At 44.0% G+C, this 20,634-nt stretch overlaps 1 protein-coding gene across 2 annotated transcripts in view; it reads right to left on the bottom strand.

Annotated features, from left to right (window-relative positions):
* INO80 (INO80 complex ATPase subunit) overlaps window positions 1–20,634 on the bottom strand; it is a 357,091-nt gene that overhangs the window by 284,021 nt on the left and 52,436 nt on the right. For both annotated transcript variants that reach the window (XM_073609688.1, XM_073609689.1), the window contains exons 2-5: window positions 7,019–7,209; window positions 2,667–2,833; window positions 2,135–2,202; window positions 147–299 (exon numbers count right to left, since the gene is read on the bottom strand). In XM_073609688.1, the coding sequence (XP_073465789.1) occupies window positions 147–299; window positions 2,135–2,202; window positions 2,667–2,833; window positions 7,019–7,161 (531 nt within the window). In that variant the 5' untranslated portion in view covers window positions 7,162–7,209. The remainder of the gene's footprint in view (window positions 1–146; window positions 300–2,134; window positions 2,203–2,666; window positions 2,834–7,018; window positions 7,210–20,634) is intronic.

Raw genomic sequence — 20,634 nt, 5'->3', positions numbered from 1 at the left:
AGGTAAATCGCTCTAACGGGGCACAAATGGTTAAAAAAAAAAAACAGGGGTTATACACCTCTCTTACGCTATCCAAAATTAAAAAAAAAAATAAGTTTTGCCTATAGATGTACTTTCAGTAGAAAGAATGGAGCTTTTGGAAGTACCTCTTTGTCTTTGTGATATTTGTTCTGGTGAAGTTTTGTGTATTTGTGGATCCGCAACATGTTATAAAGCTCCTCTTTAGAAAGAGTGTAGCCATCCTCTTCTTCATCACTCACTGAATCTGAATCACTGGTATCATCACTTAGCAGAATGCTCTAAAAGACACAAATCAAAAGAATTTCAAAGTCACAGAAAATTTTAAAATATTTATTTTTACTGTAGTCAAGAAACTTCTTTTGCAGGGGAAATCAGTGATATATAGCACCAATCACAAAAAACATGCATGCAGTAGATAACTTTAGATCTTTATTTTTGCATGTTAGAGGACTGGTTCTCGAGAACCTGCATGAAAACCAGGAAATTAGCATTTCTCTTGTGGCATGTATCATTTTACCCAAATTTATTTATGTATAAATACCCTGCATAGTTTGTTTTCATAGATGTTATGGTTATTACATGATCAGGAACCATGTTGCTTGTTTCCCAGTCATTAGTAGAAACCAGAGCTTTCAGACAGCATGGTATCCTGGCTGGGAACACGCACCTTCACACTCCCCCAGCTGTCAAAAGTGGAACATAGATACAGTATCTCACAAAAGTGAGTACAACCCTCACATTTTTGTAAACATTTTATTATATCTTTATATGCGACAATACTGAACAAATTACAGCCGAGTGTGAGTGTACAGCTTGTATAACAGTGTAAATTTGCTGTCCCCTCAAAATAACTCAACACACAGCCATTAATGTCTAAACCGCTGGCAACAAAAGTGAGTACATCCTTAAGTGAAAATGTCCAAATTGGGCCCAATTAGCCATTTTCCCTCCCCGGTGTCATATGACTCGTTAGTGTTACAAGGTCTCGGGTGTGAATGGGGAGCAGGTGTGTTAAATTTGGTGTTATCACTCTTACTTTCTCATACTGGTCACTGGAAGTTCAACATGGCACCTCATGGCAAAGAACTCTCTAAGGATCTGAAAAAAAGAATTGTTGCTCTACATAAAGATTGCCAAGACCCTAAAACTGAGCTGCAGTACGGTGGCCAAGACCATATAGTGGTTTAACAGGACAGGTTCCACTCAGAACAGGCCTCGCCATGGTCCACCAAAGAGGTTGAGTGCATGTGCTCAGCATCATATCCAGAGGTTGTCTTTGGGAAATAGACATATGAGTTCTGCTAGCATTGCTGCAGAGGTTGAAGGGGTGGGGGGTCAGCCTGTCAGTGCTCAGACCATACGCCGCACACTGCATCAAATTGGTCTGCATGGCTGTCATCTCAGAAGGAAGCCTCTTCTAAAGATGTTGCACAAGAAAGCCTGCAAACAGTTTGCTGAAGACAAGCAGACTAGTAACATGGATTACTGGAACCATGTCCTGTGGTCTGATGAGACCAAGATTAACTTATCTGGTTCTGATGGTTTCAAACTTGTGTAGCAGCAACCAGGTGAGGAGTACAAAGACATGTGTGTCTTGCCTAAAGTCAAGCATGGTGGTGGGAGTGTCATGGTCTGGGGCTGCAGGAGTGCTGCCGGCACTGGGGAGCTACAGTTCATTGAGGCAACCATGATTGCCAACATGTACTGTGACATACTAAAGCAGAGCATGATACCTTCCCTTTGGAGACTGGGCCGCAGGGCAGTATTCCAACATAATAACGACCCCAAACACACCTCCAAGACAACCACTGCCCTGCTAAAGAAGCTGAGGGTAAAGGTGATGGACTGGCCAAGCATGTCTCCAGACCTAAACCCTATTGAGCATCTGTGGGGCATCCTTAACAGAAAGGTGGAGGAGCGCAAGGTCTTTAACATCCACCAGCTTCGTGATGTTGTCATGGAGGAGTGGAAGAGGACTCCAGTGGCAAACTGTGAAGCTCTGGTAAACTCCATGCCCAAGTGGGTTAAGGCAGTGCTGGAAAATAATGGTTAAGGGTATCCTTCAATAGCAGAGAGATCTAATATGATTAAGTGGAGTCACATCACTACTTACCTTTAACCACTTTCGACTTTTCTTTAACTTTGAAAAGTTATACAAACTTCCTCGCTCAAATTTTGGCTCTAAAGAGAGAAAACACGATTATCTCCTCTGAGATAATGCACAGTATAAACAATAATAATAAAAAAAGATATAGTCTATTCTGCAACAATTTACCTTTTACGAATGTATTTTTTTTTTCAAAATGTTCTGCTTTTAAAAGTGTCTGAACAATATGCAACACATTGTATCTTCACTTCAGAATAATGAGACAAAACATTTGTATAAAAATCTAACCACAACAAAACACTATTATAAATATTATCTACCTGTGGTGTTAGTTACAATCAATGTGACTGCAAATTTTAACAGTCAAGTCATACCAATAGGGATAGACACAGCATTCATTTTTACATGCAATGACAACACATTATGCATGTAGTGCCCTATGTAGCTTAATTAAATGGTAAGAATGCTGGGCATGAAAAGGAGTTCTCATACAACTGGAAGCATAAAGAAGTTACAGCTTTTAAAGTTTAAAACAAACCTGTTTGTAGGACTCCATTGAGCGAGTGAACAGAAGGTAGTCCTGGATTAACTTCTCCTGACAGTTCTCCAAGCAGAGGCGACATGGGCTCCTCCTTCACCTGCATGGAAGGATCCTCAGACTCTGTAAGCAGGGGGGTCTCATCCAAGCCATCCTCACTCTCATCACTGAATGTGGTGTAGGCATGTTAGGTGAAAAAGATCCAAAACATGATAAAAAATGAGCACTGTCTGTCTATAATTCCCATTTTACAATTATTATATCCAACAATGCACAAAAATTCAATACTGTTGTGAACTTTTGTTTTTCTTATTTAGGGTCTGTGTCAACGGCATCGGTTTGACATGATTTCAAGATCATTCAGAATTCACTGACAGTGCATTCGACCTGCAAATAACTTTTATGTGATTTGCCTTCCCATAGATTGTATGGGATTGCAAAACCCACTTGAATTGAACTAAATCCCAATGACACAAGCCCTTTAAATACTGCAACTTGGTTGCAATTATTTCTTTGTTTCCACTACTCTATGCAAAAGTATAACCATTGCTAATGGATAAACTAGTAAACTTGTGTAGGTCATGTCTTTTGCAAATTGCCAACTGTAGGCGCTTATTTACAGCCAATAATAATCAAATGCATAAATATATCAAATCGAGTTTGTATTAATTGCAGGTACATTTTCTAGCTTAAACCAATATATATATATATATATATATATATATATATATATATATACACACACACACACACACACACAGAGTATCTCACAAAAGTGAGTACACCCCTCACATTTCTGTAAATATTTTATTCTATCTTTTCATGTGACAACACTGAAGAAATGACACTTTGTTACAATGTAAAGTAGTGCACAGCCTGTATAACAGTGTAAATTTGCTGTCCCCTCAAAATAACACACAGCCATTAATGTCTAAACCGCTGGCAACAAAAGTGAGTACACCCCTAAGTGAAAATGTCCAAATTGGGCCCAAAGTGTCAATGTTTTGTGTGGCCACCATTATTTTCCAGCACTGCCTTAACCCTCTTGGGCATGGAGTTCACCAGAGCTTCACAGGTTGCCACTGGAGTCCTCTTCCACTCCTCCATGACACCATCACGGAGCTGGTGGATGTTAGAGACCTTGCGCTCCTCCACCTTCTGTTTGAGGATGCCCCACTGATACTCAATAGGGTTTAGGTCTTGAGACATGCTTGGCCAGTCCATCACCTTTACCCTCAGCTTCTTTAGCAAGGCAGTGGTCATCTTGGAGTGTGTTTGGGGTCATTATCATGTTGGAATACTGTCCTGCAGCCCAGTCTTCAAAGGGAGGGGATCATGCTCTGCTTCAGTATGTCACAGTACATGTTGGCATTCATGGTTCCCTCAATGAACTGTAGCTCCCCAGTGCTGGCAGCACTCATGCAGCCCCAGACCATGACACTTCCACCACAATACTTGACTGTAGGCAAGACACACTTGTCTTTGTACTCCTCACCTGGTTGCTGCAACACACGCTTGACACCATCTGAAGCAAATAAGTTAATCTTGGTCTCATCAGACCATAGGACATGGATCCAGTAATCCATGTCCTTAGTCTGCTTGTCTTCAGAAAACTGTTTGTGGGTTTTCTTGTGCATCTTCTTTAGAAGAGGCTTTCTTCTGTGACGACAGCCTTGCAGACCAATTTCATGCAGTGGGCAGCGTATGGTCTGAGCACTGACAGGCTGACCCCACCACCCCTTCAACCTCTGCAGCAATGCTGGTAGCACTCATACGTCTATTTCCCAAAGACAACCTCTGGATATTACGCTGAGCACGTACACTCAACTTCTTTGGTCGACCATGGCGAGGCCTGTTCTGAGTGGAACCTGTCCTGTTAAACCGCTGTATGGTCTTGGCCACCGTGCTGCAGCTTCAGGGTCGTGGCAATCTTCTTATAGCCTAGGCCACCTTTATGTAGAGCAACAATTCTTTTTTTCAGATCCTGAGAGAGTTCTTTGCCATGAGGTGCCATGTTGAACTTCCAGTGACCAGTATGAGAGTGAGAGCGATAACACCAAATTTAACACACCTGCTCCCCATTCACACCTGAGACCTTGTAACACTAACGAGTCACATGGCACCGGGGAGGGAAAATGGCTAATTGGGCCCAATGTGGACATTTTCACTTAGGGGTGTACTCACTTTTGTTGTCAGCGGTTTAGACATTAATGGGTGTGTGTTGAGTTATGAGGGGACAGCAAATTTACACTGTTATACAAGCAGTACACTCACTACTTTACATTGTAGCAAAGTGTCATTTCTTCAGTGTTATCACATGAAAAGAAAGAATAGAATATTTACACAAATGAAGGGTGTACTGACTTTTGTGAGTTACTGTATATATATATATATATATATATATATATATATACATATATATATATACACACACACACACACCGTATATACTCGAGTATGAGGATGAGCGGATGTCTGTGATAGGCTGAACACTGACTGCTGGGAAATTGACGAGCAGGAGGCACGGCTTTTGAACACTGGAATGGCCGCCGTATGTTTTTATGACACGCTGATCGGTGTATGCAGAGCGGCACAGGAGGGATGGAGAGCGGCACAGGAGGGATGCACAGAGCACAGAGAGCATGCAGATCGGCACAGGTATACACAGGACACAGTGAGGTAGGCAGATCTGCACAGGTAGGCATGCACAGGACACCAGGAGGTATGCAACAGACACAGTGAGGTATGCACAGGACACAGGGAGGTATGCAGCTGCAGATGGACATTGTTGACCCTCTTTTCCACTTACAGTAGCTGCTGCATTTCTCACCCTCGGCTTATACTCGGGTCAATAAGTTTTTCCCAGTTTTTTGTGGTAAATTAGGATATATGTATATATATATATATATATATATATATATATATATATATATAAATAAAGTGCCCTGAAAATACCCCTTGACATTTTCCACATTTTGTCATGTTACAACCAAAAATGTAAGTGTATTTTTTGGGGTTTTTGGGATTTTATGTGATAAACCAACACAAACTGGCACATAATTGTGAAGTGAAAGGAAAATCATAAATGGCTTTCAAAATTTTTTACAAATAAATATCTGAAAAGTGTGGGGTGCATTTCTATTCAGTCCCCTTTTTTCTGATACCCCTAACTAAAGTCTAGTGGAACCAACTGCCTTCAGAAGTCACCTAATTTGTAAATAGAGTCCACCTGTGTGTAATTTAATCTCAGCATAAATACAGCTGTTCTCTGAAGCCCTCAGGAGATTTGTTAGAGATCCTTAGTGAACAAACAGCATCATGAAGGCCAAGGAACACACTAGACAGGTCAGTGATAAAGTTGTGGAGAAGTTTAAGGCAGGATTAGGTTATAAAAAAATATCCCAAGCTTTGAACATCTCATGGAGCACTGTTCCATCCATCATCCAAAAATGGAAAGAGTATGGCACAACTGCAAGCCATAGACATGGCTATCCACCTAAACTGACAGGCCGGGCAAGGAGAGCATTATTCAGAGAAGCAGCCAAGAGGCCCATGGTAATTCTGGAGGAGCTGCAGAGATCCACAGCTCAGGTGACAGAAACTGCCTACAGGACAACTATTATTCCACGTACAGACGATAGGAATTTCCGTCAACCAAACCGTTGATTTATTTCCGACGGATGTTGGCTGAAACTTGTGTTGCGTACACACGGTCGCACAAATGTTGTTGCAAATTCTGAACGTCAAGAACGCAGTGACGTACAACACGTACGACGAGCCGAGAAAAATGAAGTTCAATAGCAAGTGCGGCTCTTCTGCTTGATTTCGAGCATGCATGCAATTTTGTGCGTCGGAATTGTGCACACACGATCGGAATTTCTGATAACGGATTTTGTTGTCGGAAAATTAAAAGTCAGCACCTACAAATACTGTAGCTGCTGACTTTTATTATAAGGACACTTACCACAGATCCAGCACTGTCCTCACCTGACCAGATTCTATAATCGGGTCCGGGTCCAGGCACCAGCATCTTAACTAAAGGAAACCAGCAGTGAAGCCTGTCAAAACCAGGTACCTGCTCCCTCCCCCCCCAAAAAAGTGCCACATGTGGCAGAAGAGGAGTGGAGAATGCAAACAACCAGGACTTCTCCTTTTGGGTGAAGTTCCACTTTAGGCTTTGAAATTGAAAGCTCCAGACTTAGCAAATTCCCTTCAACATGCATTTAAATTATCATGAAACAGAAGTTTATGATAAAAAATTCTATATAGTTTATATAGAAAATTATTGCTGTCAACTTTAATGAAGATATACAGGGAAATTAAATGTCATTTGTTCACATGCAGGTGAATACCTGGAGATGTTTCTATTGAATATAGCAGATGTTTGACGAAGAAACTGGTCCAGTCGCAGGGAGCGCTCCAGGTACTGAAGGTAGAGGGGCTTTGCAAGGTCTGTGGAACAGCCATCCTCTGTGGCTTCTAGCTCTGCTGCCATAGACTCAACCTCTCTTCATACAGAATGTGAGCCTCAAGGAGCTCAAAGCTGTGGATGAAAAATTCTTACATTAAGAAATTTAAATTTAGATTTTTTTTGCCAGTTGCAAACAAAAAAGGAACAGATCATCATAAACTTTAAAAATGTCTTCAAACTTTAAAAAAAAAAAACAAAACAAACATAAGGCTCCAAGCACACTAGCTTATTTTTAAGCACCTAGCAACTGCTTTGAGTGTTTTTTTCTGCCCCTAGAAGCAAATTGTGTTATCCTATGTGTCCATGTACACTGTTTTTAGGCTAGAAGCACTTTTCAAGCTTCAGCCTCTAAAAAAAAAACACTTTTTTTTGCATTTTGGGAAGAGACTTACCAACAGAAAAATAGGATTTTTATAACAGCTTACCTGTAAAATCCTTTTCTTGGAAGTACATCACGGGACACAGAGCACCACAGTAATAACTGTATGGGTTATACGCCACCTTCAGGTGATGGACACTGGCATAATTACAGACAGGAAGTCCCCCTCCCCATATAACCCCTCCCACACAGGGAGTACCTCAGTTTTTGTAGCAAAGTAATATATACATATCCCAAAAAAGAGGGGAGGAACCTCTGTGTCCCATGATGTAGTTCCAAGAAAAGGATTTTACAGGTAAGCTGTTATAAAAATCCTATTTTTTTTCGTACATCACGGGACACAGAGCTCCACAGTAATAACTGTAAGGGATGTCCCAAAGCAATGCCATCTGAGGGGACGGAGACACAAAAAAACAATGCAGACCGCCGTCAGACGTGACGACCTATACTGCTGCCTGCAGAACACTGCACCCGAAGGCGGCATCCTCTTGTTGACTTACATCCACTTGGTAGAATTTCGTGAATGTATGTACTGATGACCATGTTGCAGCCTTGCAAACCTTAGCCATGGAGGTTTGGTGATGAACTGCTCAAGAAGCACTAACTGCCCTGGTAGAGTGTGCCCTAGGACGAAAAGGCTGAATTTTCCCTTTTAAATTATAGGCCTGAATAATGGCCTGACGGATCCACCTAGAAATAGTTGATTTTGATGCTGCTTGCCCCTTTCTGGGACCTTCTGGTAGCACAAAGCGTCAGTTTTCCGTATCTGAGCTGTTGCTTCCAGATAGAATTTAACCGCTCTTACTACATCAAGGGAGTGTAGTAAATTTTCCTCTGCAGAACCTGGTTCTGGAAAAAACGAAGGTAGAGAAATATCCTGGTTCACATGAAAACTGGATGCTACCTTAGGTATAAAGGATGGGCAAGGACATAAGACCACCTTATCTTTATGAATGATCAAGTATGGCTCTTTACAAGAGAATGCTGCTAACTCAGAAACTCTCCTTGCAGAGGTTATTGCCACTAAAAATACCAATTTCTTTGTCACAATGACCAATGGAGTATCACATATTGGTTCAAAAGGAGGTTCCTGAAGGACCAACAAGACCAGGTGCAAATCCCATGGACACAGAGGTGATCTGACCAGAGGATTTATACGCGATACTCCCTGAATAAAGGCACAAACTAAAGATTGAGAAGCAAGAGGTTTTTGGAAAAAAAACTGACATAGCCGTGAATTGACCCTTGATAGTACTCATGGCTAGTTTCATCTCTACTCCTGATTGCAGGAAGGATAGAATTCTACTTATGACATACTTGCGAGGATGCCAACCCCTACTCTTGCACCAGGAGATGTAGGCCTTCCAGACCCTATAGTAGATAGCTCTAGAGGCTGGTTTTCTTGCATTAATCAGGGTAGTTATTACTGGACTTGAAAGTCCGCAACGCTCTAGAACTAGGGTCTCAACAGCCAAACCGTCAAATTTAGCATTTGTAAGGCAGGATGGAACACCGGCCCTTGCGAAAGCAAATCTGGGTGGGACGGGAGAGTCCAAGGATCCAGTACTGCAATTCTCACGATTTCCGCATACCAGGATCTCCTGGGCCAAGCCAGAGCCACTAGGATTACAAGTTTCCGCTCCCCTTTTAATCTGCGTAGGAGACGCGGGAGCAAGCAAACTGGAGAAAACGCATAGATCAGAGAAAACTGATCCAAAGGAGTTACTAAGGCATCTTTTCCGCAAGCTAGCGGATCTCTTGTCCTTGACACAAAATTGTCCAACTTTTTGTTGAACCTGGACGCCAACAGTTCTACGTTCGGGGTGCCCCACCTTTGACATATGGCCCGAAAGATGTTGGGGTACAGAGAACATTCTCCTGGGAGCAACTGTTGGCGACTTAAGAAGTGTGCCTGCCAATTTTTCACTCCTGGGATAAACATCGCAGATAGGTAGGGCACATGCTCTTCTGCCCAAGATAGAATATGGTTTACCTCTCTCTGGGCAACACTGCCGTTGGACTGAACTTGGACAAGACAGTTTTGTATTCTGTCTGTCCAGGCCTTCAGAGCCAGACGTGCCGCCCGAATTTCTAGAATGTTGATGGGTAGAAACCTTTCGGAATCCGACCATTTCCCCTGGATAGTGTCTTTTTCCAAGACTGCTCCACAGCCCAAGTGGCTGGCATTGGTTGTCACTATCTTCCAAGTGACGGGCAAGAAGGTCTTCCCTTTCTGCAAATTTTTGGCTGACAACCACCAATTGAGACTTTGACGAACACTTGGAGTCAAACCCATTGGACAATCCAAATCCTGGCTTTTCCTGCTCCAGGCAACCAGGATACTGTTTTGCAGAAACCTTGAATGAAATTGGGCATAGGGAACTGCCTCGAATGAGTCTACCATCTTTCCTAACAACCTCATGCAAAGGCGGACGGAAGGCCTCTCCTTTGTCCTGAACGAGAGCACCAGTTCTCTTATGGCGCAAACCTTTGCCTGGGGTTAAAACACTTTCTTGTGGGTAGTATTTATGACTAAACCCAAGTACTCCAATCGTTTTACTGGTCGTAAGGACGATTTTTCTAGGTTGAGAACCCAATCTACATGTTCCAGATATCTGACCGTGCTAATCACGTGCTGATCTAGCCCTGCTACGGGCTGATCTATCAGCAGCAGGTTGTCCAGGTACGCCACCACTGTTATACCCTGGGCTCTCAATCTTGTCAAAAGCGGAGCCAGGACCTTTGTAAACACCCGAGGTGCAGTGGCCAACCCGAAGGGCAAGGCCGCAAACGAAAAATGCCGCTGTTCTACTGCGAATCGCAGGAATCTTTGATGAGCGGGAAATATTGGAACATGGAGCTATGCATCCTTGATGTCTATTGATGCTAGAAGTTTTCCCTGAAGGGTGGATACTACTGAGCGAATTGTTTCCATGCGAAACGAACGAATGTTTAGGAATTGGTTCAGACCCCTGAGGTCTAAAATGGGTCTGACACCTCCATTTGGTTTTGGCACCGTAAAGAGGTTTGAATAAAACCCCAACCCCTGTTCTCTTAAGGGAGTCTCTATGATCACCCCCCAGGATAGCAGCCGGTCTAGTGCCTGAAATAAGGACTTTTTTATTAGGTCCTTGGGAACGCTCGATCCTAGAAAGCGAGACCATGGAAACTCCCGAAACTTTAGTTTGCACCCCAAAGACACTGTGGAGATGACCCATTTGTCCTGGATTTCCTCCTGCCAGACTCCTGAGAACTGCTGGAGCCTTCCCCTCACTCAAGCGAGCAGGGGCGCCTCTTCATAAGGAGGCTTTGGGACTCTGCTTTGTAGACTTCTGCCCCCAGGGCTTTTTCTGGCCCTGCGTTTGGTTCTGAGGCCTTCCTCTTGGAGTTGACAGTGGAGGCTGTCGTAACTGTCTGGAGGCCGTTACCCCTGACGATGGAGAGGCAGAACATTTGAAAGAGAAACGCTTACCTTTTTACTGGAATAAGGGTACTTTTTCCACCAGATATCTTCTGGATATATTTATCCAAGTCATCCCCAAGTAATCGTTCCCCATGAAAGGGAAAAAAAGTCAGCAGTTTCTTACAAGGCAAATCTGCTGACCAATGCTTAAGCCACAAATCCCTGCGCATATGAACTAACAGAAGGGCAAGGCGAGACACCTGTTGGATAGAATCTTTAATAGCATCAACCGCAAACAAAAAGGCCCTGGACAATTCTGCCAAATCCGGGACCTCTTCCCCTTTGAGGACTTGTTTTACTTTGTCATTAAGAGATTGACAGACGCCGAATGCCACTACTGCAGGCTGTGCAACTGCACTAGCCATGGAAAATGAGGCTTTAAGCAATGTCTCCAGTCTCTTATCTACTGGATCCTTAAACACCTGAACATTGTCTACTGGACAAGTAAGACTCTTAAATCAGAGAAGAAACAGCAGCATCTACTGCTGGCAAGCTCCATATTTTAGTAAATTTCTCCTCCACAGGAGAAATCTGAGAGAATCTTTTAGGAGGAATAAAATGCTGATCCCAGTCAGCATAAATAAGCTGTCCCAGCAACAGGTGCATAGGAAGAGCATGTGAACCCTGAGGAGGCTTTATTGAACCCAAAGAGAAGAAAGGTGCTTCAGCTGTCTCTGCTAAGGGTAATTTATAACAAAAATGCACTGTTTCAGTGAGTGATTGAACTAACAACCTTTGTGATTGTGAAGCTGAAACCGAATCCTCTGGGATAGAGTCCTCAAATGAGGAATCATCCTCCTGCCCCTCTAGTGGGCCCCCCAGGGGCACATCCGAATCCTCTACCCACTCCTGATCCGCAGATGCCGAGTCCAGGGCAGGGGAAGGGGATCTTTCGTGTTTCCTCCCAGCCTGGGAGGAGGATGACAGCAAACTATCTTTCCAGCTTTCCTTCCAAACCAGCCAGGGCTGTAGCCAAATAGTCTTTAATGACATAGGCAGAGGCTGGAGTGTTGGAGGTAGCTACAATGCCTGACGGTTCCAATGGCTCAGCCGCTTCAGGAATTTCAGGTGAGGATGATACTGTGGAAGCATGACTAGGGTGCTCAGACCCTGATCGCTGCGCTTTTGCGCTCCTTCTCCCTGATTTTGTCCCTCTCTTTTGGGAATAGATAGTCCTAAGCACACAGCAGAGGTACTATTACCATGCATCTATTGCTGAGCTCAGTCTTAGCAATGGTTAATATGCCTCTATCAGTGTCAGCAAGATGCTAAGTAGATGCGTCTGAATTGCCTATAGCCAATCACCCAGCGCTTACATGCCCTTGGACTGTGCGCCTCCTCCAACCAGCACCTGTACACGGCAATGGCTTATACGAAGCCGCCGGTCCGTGTCTGCGTCGTGAGAAAGCGTGCACGCCGGCGGCGCCGAGCCCCACCCCTTGTGACAACCTCTCAATCCACAAAGGAGAGGGAGGAGAGCGGCGGTACACAACGGCAATCCCGGGGGGGAGTATAATGATGCCTGGATTCTCCCCCCTACGAGTAGCTGCTGACAGGAGCCTAGGAAGCAGACCCCTCCACAGGTACTGCTTGATACAGCTATCCATAGGGACTAGCATGAGATGTTTAACACTACATATGTCAATAACACCCTCTAGTGGTTGAAAATATATATACAGGCAAGACAACATCTACTTAGAAGTCCACAGGAATGTCCCAGGATCTCCTTAACTTACCATTCCCGCCGCAGGGTACAAACTGGAATACTCAGTGACCCAATCTTCACCCATCACCGCGGGTTGGAGTCATGCCAGACCTTCAAGAACGGGGTCCCCTTTTAATGTAGGGTTCACTGCCTTAGACCCGTATAGCGCCCTGCCAGAACAAAACCTGTTGCATGAGAATATGACCAAGGCGCTGGATCCCAGGGCCCAGCTCTCTTAAAGAGAAGCGTTACAGGCAAAACCTTGTTCTTCTGTACTGAGGCTCAGGTACCATTCACCTTAGCCTTTGATTGTGGCCTTTGAATGGATCTGATTGTGCAGCTCCTTGACCCTGCAGGCCTTTCCAGGGAGCTTCTTTAGCACAGATCTTAACCGTGACGAACACCTTAGACAATGGACGAAAAAACTGAGGTACTCCCTGTGTGGGAGGGGTTATATAGGGAGGGGGACTTCCTGTCTGTAATTATGCCAGTGTCCATCACCTGAAGGTGGTGTATAACCCATACAGTTATTACTGTGGTGCTCTGTGTCCCCTGATGTAGGAAAAAGAAAAAAATTATGACAGCTCCTGGAAACAACGGTTAATCACCGGTTCCCCCCCCATTTTTTTCCTTAGCCAGCAGCCCACCGGCTTCTTTAACCAACCATATTGTATAGCAGTATATTGAGGGGAAAAAAACCCGCATCCCCCCAATCAATCGTTAATCCGGTGACCCCTGCCCCTTGTGATGTCATCAACCGGGGCATGCTGGGCCAATGACGTCACAAGGGGGTCAAGTCACCAGGTGTCACACTGAGTGACCCGGCCCCTTAGTTTAACGGGAGGCAGTGGAGCTGTCAGATGGCGAAGGCCTTCATCGAGTGCAGACCTTTTTTTTCCCAGGTCATAGGTTGGGGTTCGTGATTGATGATGGATCTACTCCAGGGGACATTATAATTAAAAAAACAAAAAAAACAAAAAAATGTCTGCCTCTAACCTAGGAAAAAAACCCAAAAGGGCCACAACTGACGAAGGCTTCCCTTGCAGAAGCCTGTGTTGGGTGCGGACCTTTTTTTTCTTCTTTTTTCGGGTTGGCGGCCGACGTTCATTGTGATTGAAAATAGATCTACACCGGGGCACATTGTTTTGTTAAAGCACCCACCCATGTTGAGGGCATGTGGCCTGGTATGGTTTAGAAGGGGGGGGGGCACTCACTCATCCCCCCCCCCCTCTTTCTTGGCCTGCCAGTCTGCATGCTTGGATAAGGGTCTGGTATAGATTGGGGGGGGGGCCCACACCATTTTTTTTTTTATTTCGGTCCTGGGGTTCCCCTTAAATCCTATACAAGACCCTAAGGGCCTGGTATGGATTGGAGGGAGACCCCCACGCTGTTTTTTTCTCAATTTTTTATTGCACACATTTAGTTTATATTCAGCGGGGAACTTCGCTAACAGCTGATGAGTCATCGGTTCTAAAGGAAACAGTGGCCAGCTTGCTGGACCACTCCTTAAAGCAGAACTTCAGTAATTTTTCCCTATATTAAGTTTTCTGCCCTTGTTGTTTTAAATTTGCATAGTAAAACATTTTTTCTGCCAGTAAATGCCTTATACAGCCCACTTCCTGTTTCTTGTCTGGTAAAAAGCCTAAGCTTATGACATCATGCATAGCTCTCTCTCTCTCACTCTCGTGAGAGTTTGCCCGGAAGAGGACCAGTGAGAGCTGCAGAGCTGGAGGAGTGCCTCTGTGTGTCTGTGTAAATCCAGGAAGTGAACAGGTAGCAGCTTCAGCTGCCCACAGCTAAAATGGTTGCAGCCAGTCTCAGTGGAGGGAGATTTCTACAGCATATTTGGCAAGTACAGAATCACAGTATATATAAAATCATATGCAAAGTGGTTGGAGGGAAGCTTCAGAATGGCAAAGATGTTTTTATTACAAATGTAAGCAGACTGTAGTTCCTCTTTAACAACCAGCTATTCAATGGTTGTTAAGGATGTCAGCGGCCGCCCGCTCCTTCACAAAAGTGCCACCACTCCTAAACACTTTTAAAAAACGCTCCTAAACACTGCAAAAATGCTAGCAAAAACCACTGAATGTTAGCGTTTTTAATCCAACTTTTTTTTAGCAGTTTTTGAGAATCTAGTGAGCATGAAGCCTAAAAAACGATAACAAAGTATTTCTTCATTCAAAATTGGTGAAGAGCACTGGTAAACATCAAAGACAAAAATGTTAGTGTAACAAAGAACATACAGTATTTATGACTGTTATTTACCTTTTTTTATACATATAAAAAAAAAAAAGAGAAGAGGTGAGAGGTGTGATGCTTTTGAAAAAGGTTTCTTAAAGTGGTTCTAAAGTCTAAACATTTTCTACCTTAATACACTCCCTGAATTAAGAAATAAATGTCCCACTAGTTGTGTGCTCCCCCTTACACACTTACAGTGCCTTTAAAAAGTATTCATACCCCTTGAAATATATTTCAATTTTGTCATGTTACAACCAAAAACATAAATGTATTTTATTTAGATTTTATGTGATAGACAAACACAAAGTGGCACATAATTGTGAAGTGGAAGAAAAAATAGAATTTTTATAACAGCTTACCTGTAAAATCCTTTTCTTGAAGTACATCACAGGACACAGAGTCATAGTGATAACTATATGGGTATATATCCACCTTTAGGTGATGGACACTGGCAAGCCCAAGACAGGAAGTTGCCTCCCTATATAACCCCTCCCACACTGGGAGCACCTCAGTTTTGTAGCCAAGCAATATACGTATATCCCAAGAGGGGAGGGATCTCTGTGTCCCATGATGTACTTCAAGAAAAGGATTTTACAGGTAAGCAGTTATAAAAATCCTATTTTCTTTATCGTATATCACGGGACACAGAGCCATAGAGATAACTATATGGAATGTCCCAAAGCAATGCCACCTGAGGAGAGGTAGACACATAAGCAGGACGTCATCAGACTTGAGGAGCCAGCAGCACACTGTGCCCAAAGGCGGTATCCTCATGTCTTTTCACATCCGCCTGATAGAATCTAGTGAACATATGGACTGAAGACCAGGTTGCAGCCTTGCAGATCTGAGCCATGGAGGCCCGGTGATGCACTGCCCAAGAAGCACTAACTGCTCTGGTTGAGTGTGCTTTGATCTTAAAGGGTAGAATCCCCCCTTTCAAACCATAAGCCTGTATGATAATTTGCCTAACCCATCTAAAAATAATAGTTTTTGATGCTGCCTGTCCTTTCTTAGGACCATCTGGCAAAACAAACAAAACATGTTTTCTGAATCTGAGCAGTTGCCTTTAAATAGACTTTAATTGCTCTCACTACATCAAGGAATGTAGTGACTTCTCTAGCCCAGAACGAGGTAATGGAAAAAAATTAAGGAAGGATAATATCCTGGTTCAGATGAAAATCTGACACCATTTTAGGCAAAAAAATTGGATGAGGCCGCAACATCACTTTATCTTTGTGGATAATTAAATACGGCTCTTTACATGAACGGAGCAGCTAATGATGATATCCTTCTTGCAGAGGATATCACAATCAGAAACACTAAATTTCCTTGTCAAAAGGACTAGATTGTATTGGCTCAAATGGCTGTTTTTGTAATACCGACAAAACCAAGTTCAAATCCCAAGGACATAATGGTGACCTAACTGGTGGATTAAGCCGAGTCACTCCCTGTATAAAAGTCCTGACCAAGGAATGAGAAGCGAGTGGTCTCTGAAACAATGCAGATAAAGCAGAAAGCTGACCCTTGATAGTACTTAAGGCCAGCTTCATTTCTACTCCTAATTGCAGGAAAGCCAGAATTCTGTCTATGACATACTTCCAAGTATGCCAACCTTTGGATTCACACCAGGCAACATATGCTCTCCAGACTCTATAATATATGACTCTGGAAGCTGGTTTCCTAGCATTAAGCAGGGTAGACAGCACTGACCCCGAAGGCTGCCAATTCTTCAGAATATGGGTTTCAATAGCCAAACCGTTAAATGTAGCATCTGTAGGGTAGGCTGGAATCTGTAGGGTAGGGTGGATGCCATCCTTATGATCTCTGCATACCAAGATCTTCTGGGCCATGCCGGGGCTACAAGAATCACTGGCTTCCCTTCTTGCCCAATTCTGCGAAGAAGACAAGGTAGCAGCTGAACAGGAGGGAATGCATAAATCAGAGAGAACTGATCCCAAGGTGTCACTAACGCATCTGACCCGCAAGCGAGTGGATCTCTTGTCCTTGACATGAAGTTGTCCAGCTTCTTGTTGAACCTGGACGCCAATAGATCTACGTCCGGGGTCCCCCATCTCTGGCATATAGCCCGGAAGATGTCGGGATGAAGAGACCATTCCCCCAGGAACAACTGCTGGCGACTTAAGAAGTCTGCCTGCCAATTCTCTATTCCTGGAATGAGGATTGCCGATAGGCAAGGTAAATGTTTCTCTGCCCAGGCTAGGATATGATTTACCACCCTCTGGGCTGCATGACTTCTGGTGCCCCCCTGATAACCGATATAAGCCACTGCTGTGGCATTGTCGGATTGGATCCTGGCAGGACAATTCTGCAACCTGAACGTCCAGGCCTCCAGAGCCAAGCGTGCCACCCGAATCTCTAGAATGTTGATGGGCAAGGTTTTCTCGGTCGTGGACCATCTTCCTTGGACAGACGCTTCTTCCAGGACTGCTCCCCAACCTAAAAGGCTGGCATCTGTTGTCAACACCTTCCAGGTAACTCGTATGAAGGATTTCCCCTTCTGCAGATTCTTGGTCATACACCACCAACTGAGGCTCTGACGTACCTTTGGAGTCAGATGCATTAGGAAATCTAGAGCTTGGACCTTTTTGTTCCCAGCAGTTAGCATACGGTTTTGCAGCAGTCTCAAATGAAAGTGGGCATAGGGAACAGCTTCGAAAGAGGCCACCATCTTACCTAATAACCTCATAAAAAAGGCGAACGGAGGGATTCTTCTTTGTCCTGACCACCTGAACCAGATCCCTTATAGCACTGATTTTTGTCTGGGGCAAAAACACTTTTCTCTGGGCTGTGTCTATGATCAGACCTAAGTACTCTAGCCTACTTAGTGGCTTTAAGGATGATTTCTCTAGGTTGAGAATCCACCCTAGGTATTCCAGGTAGTTGACTGTGCTGACCACACTTTGGTCTAAGCGGCCTACCGACTGGTCTACTAGTAACAAGTCGTCCAGGTATGCTATAACCGTTATGCCCTGAGCTCTTAGTCTGGCCAGAGGTGGGGCAAGAACCTTTGTAAAAACCCGGGGTGCAGTCTCTCCTTGTAGTATGGAATGAGGAAGGAAAGACACTCCATGATCAATGGGACTTTAGCGGCAACAAAGTAATGGTAAAATACAGTAAAGTTTATTCAAAATTATATATACAATACATAAATTAGAGATTATCAAACCGATAAAAACAGGGATGATATTGGTGATGAATTCCCATATAAGGTCCCGATGGCCCGATGCGTTTCAGGACAGAGTACATCCCTTCATCAGGGCAATTGTCAGGAAGGGATCACACTATACAATAAAAGTCAAATCCGTTAATGAGTAATAGTATAACTACTAATTCAAATTCCAATCAGTTGCTTCAAACATAGGGCATACAGCATGGTAATTTTAGAACATAAAACATACCCAAAATAATCATCATGAAAAATCCCCTGCTGGACCACTAGTATCGCGAACAGATACCACCTATGTCAAAAAGACAGTTGTACAGGGTGGGTCGCCACTCATCCACACAAATCCAACACAGTGGCACCGACAGAAAACACATACATGAATATCGCCCTTGCGTTTTCCAGAGTATCTCCTCAATGTGCGATCTATTACAGAGACAGGGAAGGTATTAATTACCCACTAGATTGTTCCATGCCTAAAAGATTGCTCCTTTTCACAGACATAGGTCAATCAGAGAGAAAATATAATGCAGTAAATGTCCATGCAAACACATCATACCTCTGTGTGCTCCAATTCAAGGATAAAGAAGGGGAGATCAACGACCCAGTGCATGCACAGAAACGTCACCCTTAAAGCTTACTCCTACGTCACTATTGAAGTGTAATCTATATAAGGGCAGAGAGGCAACTAATAGTGAAAGGTTGATTTACAAATCAGTTCATGTCAAGGGGTAATACCCCCTAACAGACATGAGCTATGATGCGAGTAAAGAAAGGGTTACTCAATAAGAACCCCATAGAGCTGAAACATACCTCCGTATGATCCTATTCACAGTTCAGTGTAAGACAAAGGAGATGTCCTCCAGCTTCAATCTTTAAGGTGGACGGTGCTGCGCCGTCCATCCGCCATCCAAAACAGTGACGAAGCCATAGCGTACAACGCTGGCTTTATAGGAGAATCTAATCCGTGTAACGTCATGTCGTTAATACGTCTATGCGTTGCCCCGACCTATAAGTACTTATCCTTGTAGGATGGAAATTACTGACTGGATCAAATCCATGCCAAATTAGTGGATATTCAGGAGCTGATTTAGCCCTTTGAGGTCTAAGATGGGCCTGACACCACCATTTGGTTTTGGCACCGTGAAAAGGTTTGAATAAAACCCCAGACCCTGCTCTTCCACGGGGCTCTCCATGATCACCCCTTGAGATAACAGTTGGTCTAATTCCAGGAACAGGGATTGCCTTTTCCCTGGATCTTTGGGAACGTTTGACCTCAGAAAACGAGGCGATGGAAACTCTTGCAACTCTAGTTTGTAACCTAGAGCTAGTGTGGAGGTGACCCATTTGTCCTGAATCTCTTCCTGCCACACCTTTGCAAATTGCAAAAGTCTTCCCCCCACCCGAGTGAGCGGGGACACCCCTTAAGGAGGCTTTAGAATTCTGTTTTGCAGGTTTCCTCCCCCCGGGGTTCTTCTGTCCCTGGTCATGACCTTGAGTTTTACCTCTTAAACCTGTCGGTGGAGGCCGTCGCGACTGCCTGGAGGCAGTTGCCCCTGGCCCTGGAGAGGAAGCTCGTTTAAACGAGGGACGCTTATTCTTTCGTTTAACTGGTAACAGGGTACTTTTCCCACTTGAAATCTTTTGGATGCATTTATCCAAGTCATCCCCAAATAGCTGTTCACTGTGAAACGGAAACCCAGCCAAGAGTTTTTTACATGGTGCCTCGGCTGATCAGTTTTTCAGCCACAAGATTCTACGCATATGCACCAATAGGAGCGTAAGGCGAGAAGCCTGATGAATAGAATCTTTAATAGCGTCACTTTGCAAAACACAACGCCCTAAGCAGTTCAGCTAATTCTTGGGCCTGCTGAACTGGAATATCTCTAAAAACCTGTTTCAGATGGTCTTTTAGGGATTGACAGATGCCTATTGCCGCAACAGCAGGTTAAGTTACTGCACCTGCCGTAGAAAAAGAAGTCTTCAGTATAGACTCTAGCCTTTTATCTGTTGGATCCCTGAACATCTGAGCATTGTCTACAGGACAAGTCAGGTTTTTATTTACAGAGATAGCGGCATCCGCTACTGGAATACTCCATCTCCTGGTAAATTTCTCTTCCATAGGATAGAGAGTTGAATATTTTTTAGGAGGGAGAAAAATGCTTATCTGGGTGAACCCAATCAGCATATATAAGCTGTTCCATCAATGGATGAACAGGAAAGGCGTGAAGAGCCTGCGGGGGCTTTAGCGAACCTAGTGAAGAAATGGGCCTTTCGGCTGACTCTGTTAAGGGCAACTTGAATGAAGAGCGGATTATTTCAGTAAGGGATTGCACTAGCAATTTCTCAGATTGCGAGGCTGAGAAAGGTTCTTCTACAGTTCATTCTTCTGAAGAGGAATCATTAGATTGCCCCTCTTCCCGGTCTCCTGAGGGTAATTTCTCTTCCTCCGGCCACTGCTGCTCTTTTGACAGAGGGTCCGGAGCAGGGGAGGGAGATCTATCATGTTTCTTCCCACTCTGGGA

The sequence above is a fragment of the Aquarana catesbeiana genome, linkage group LG13 (assembly GCF_042186555.1).
Source record: "Aquarana catesbeiana isolate 2022-GZ linkage group LG13, ASM4218655v1, whole genome shotgun sequence".
Classification (NCBI taxonomy): domain Eukaryota; kingdom Metazoa; phylum Chordata; class Amphibia; order Anura; family Ranidae; genus Aquarana; species Aquarana catesbeiana.
This window is presented reverse-complemented; position numbering and strand designations above follow the sequence as displayed.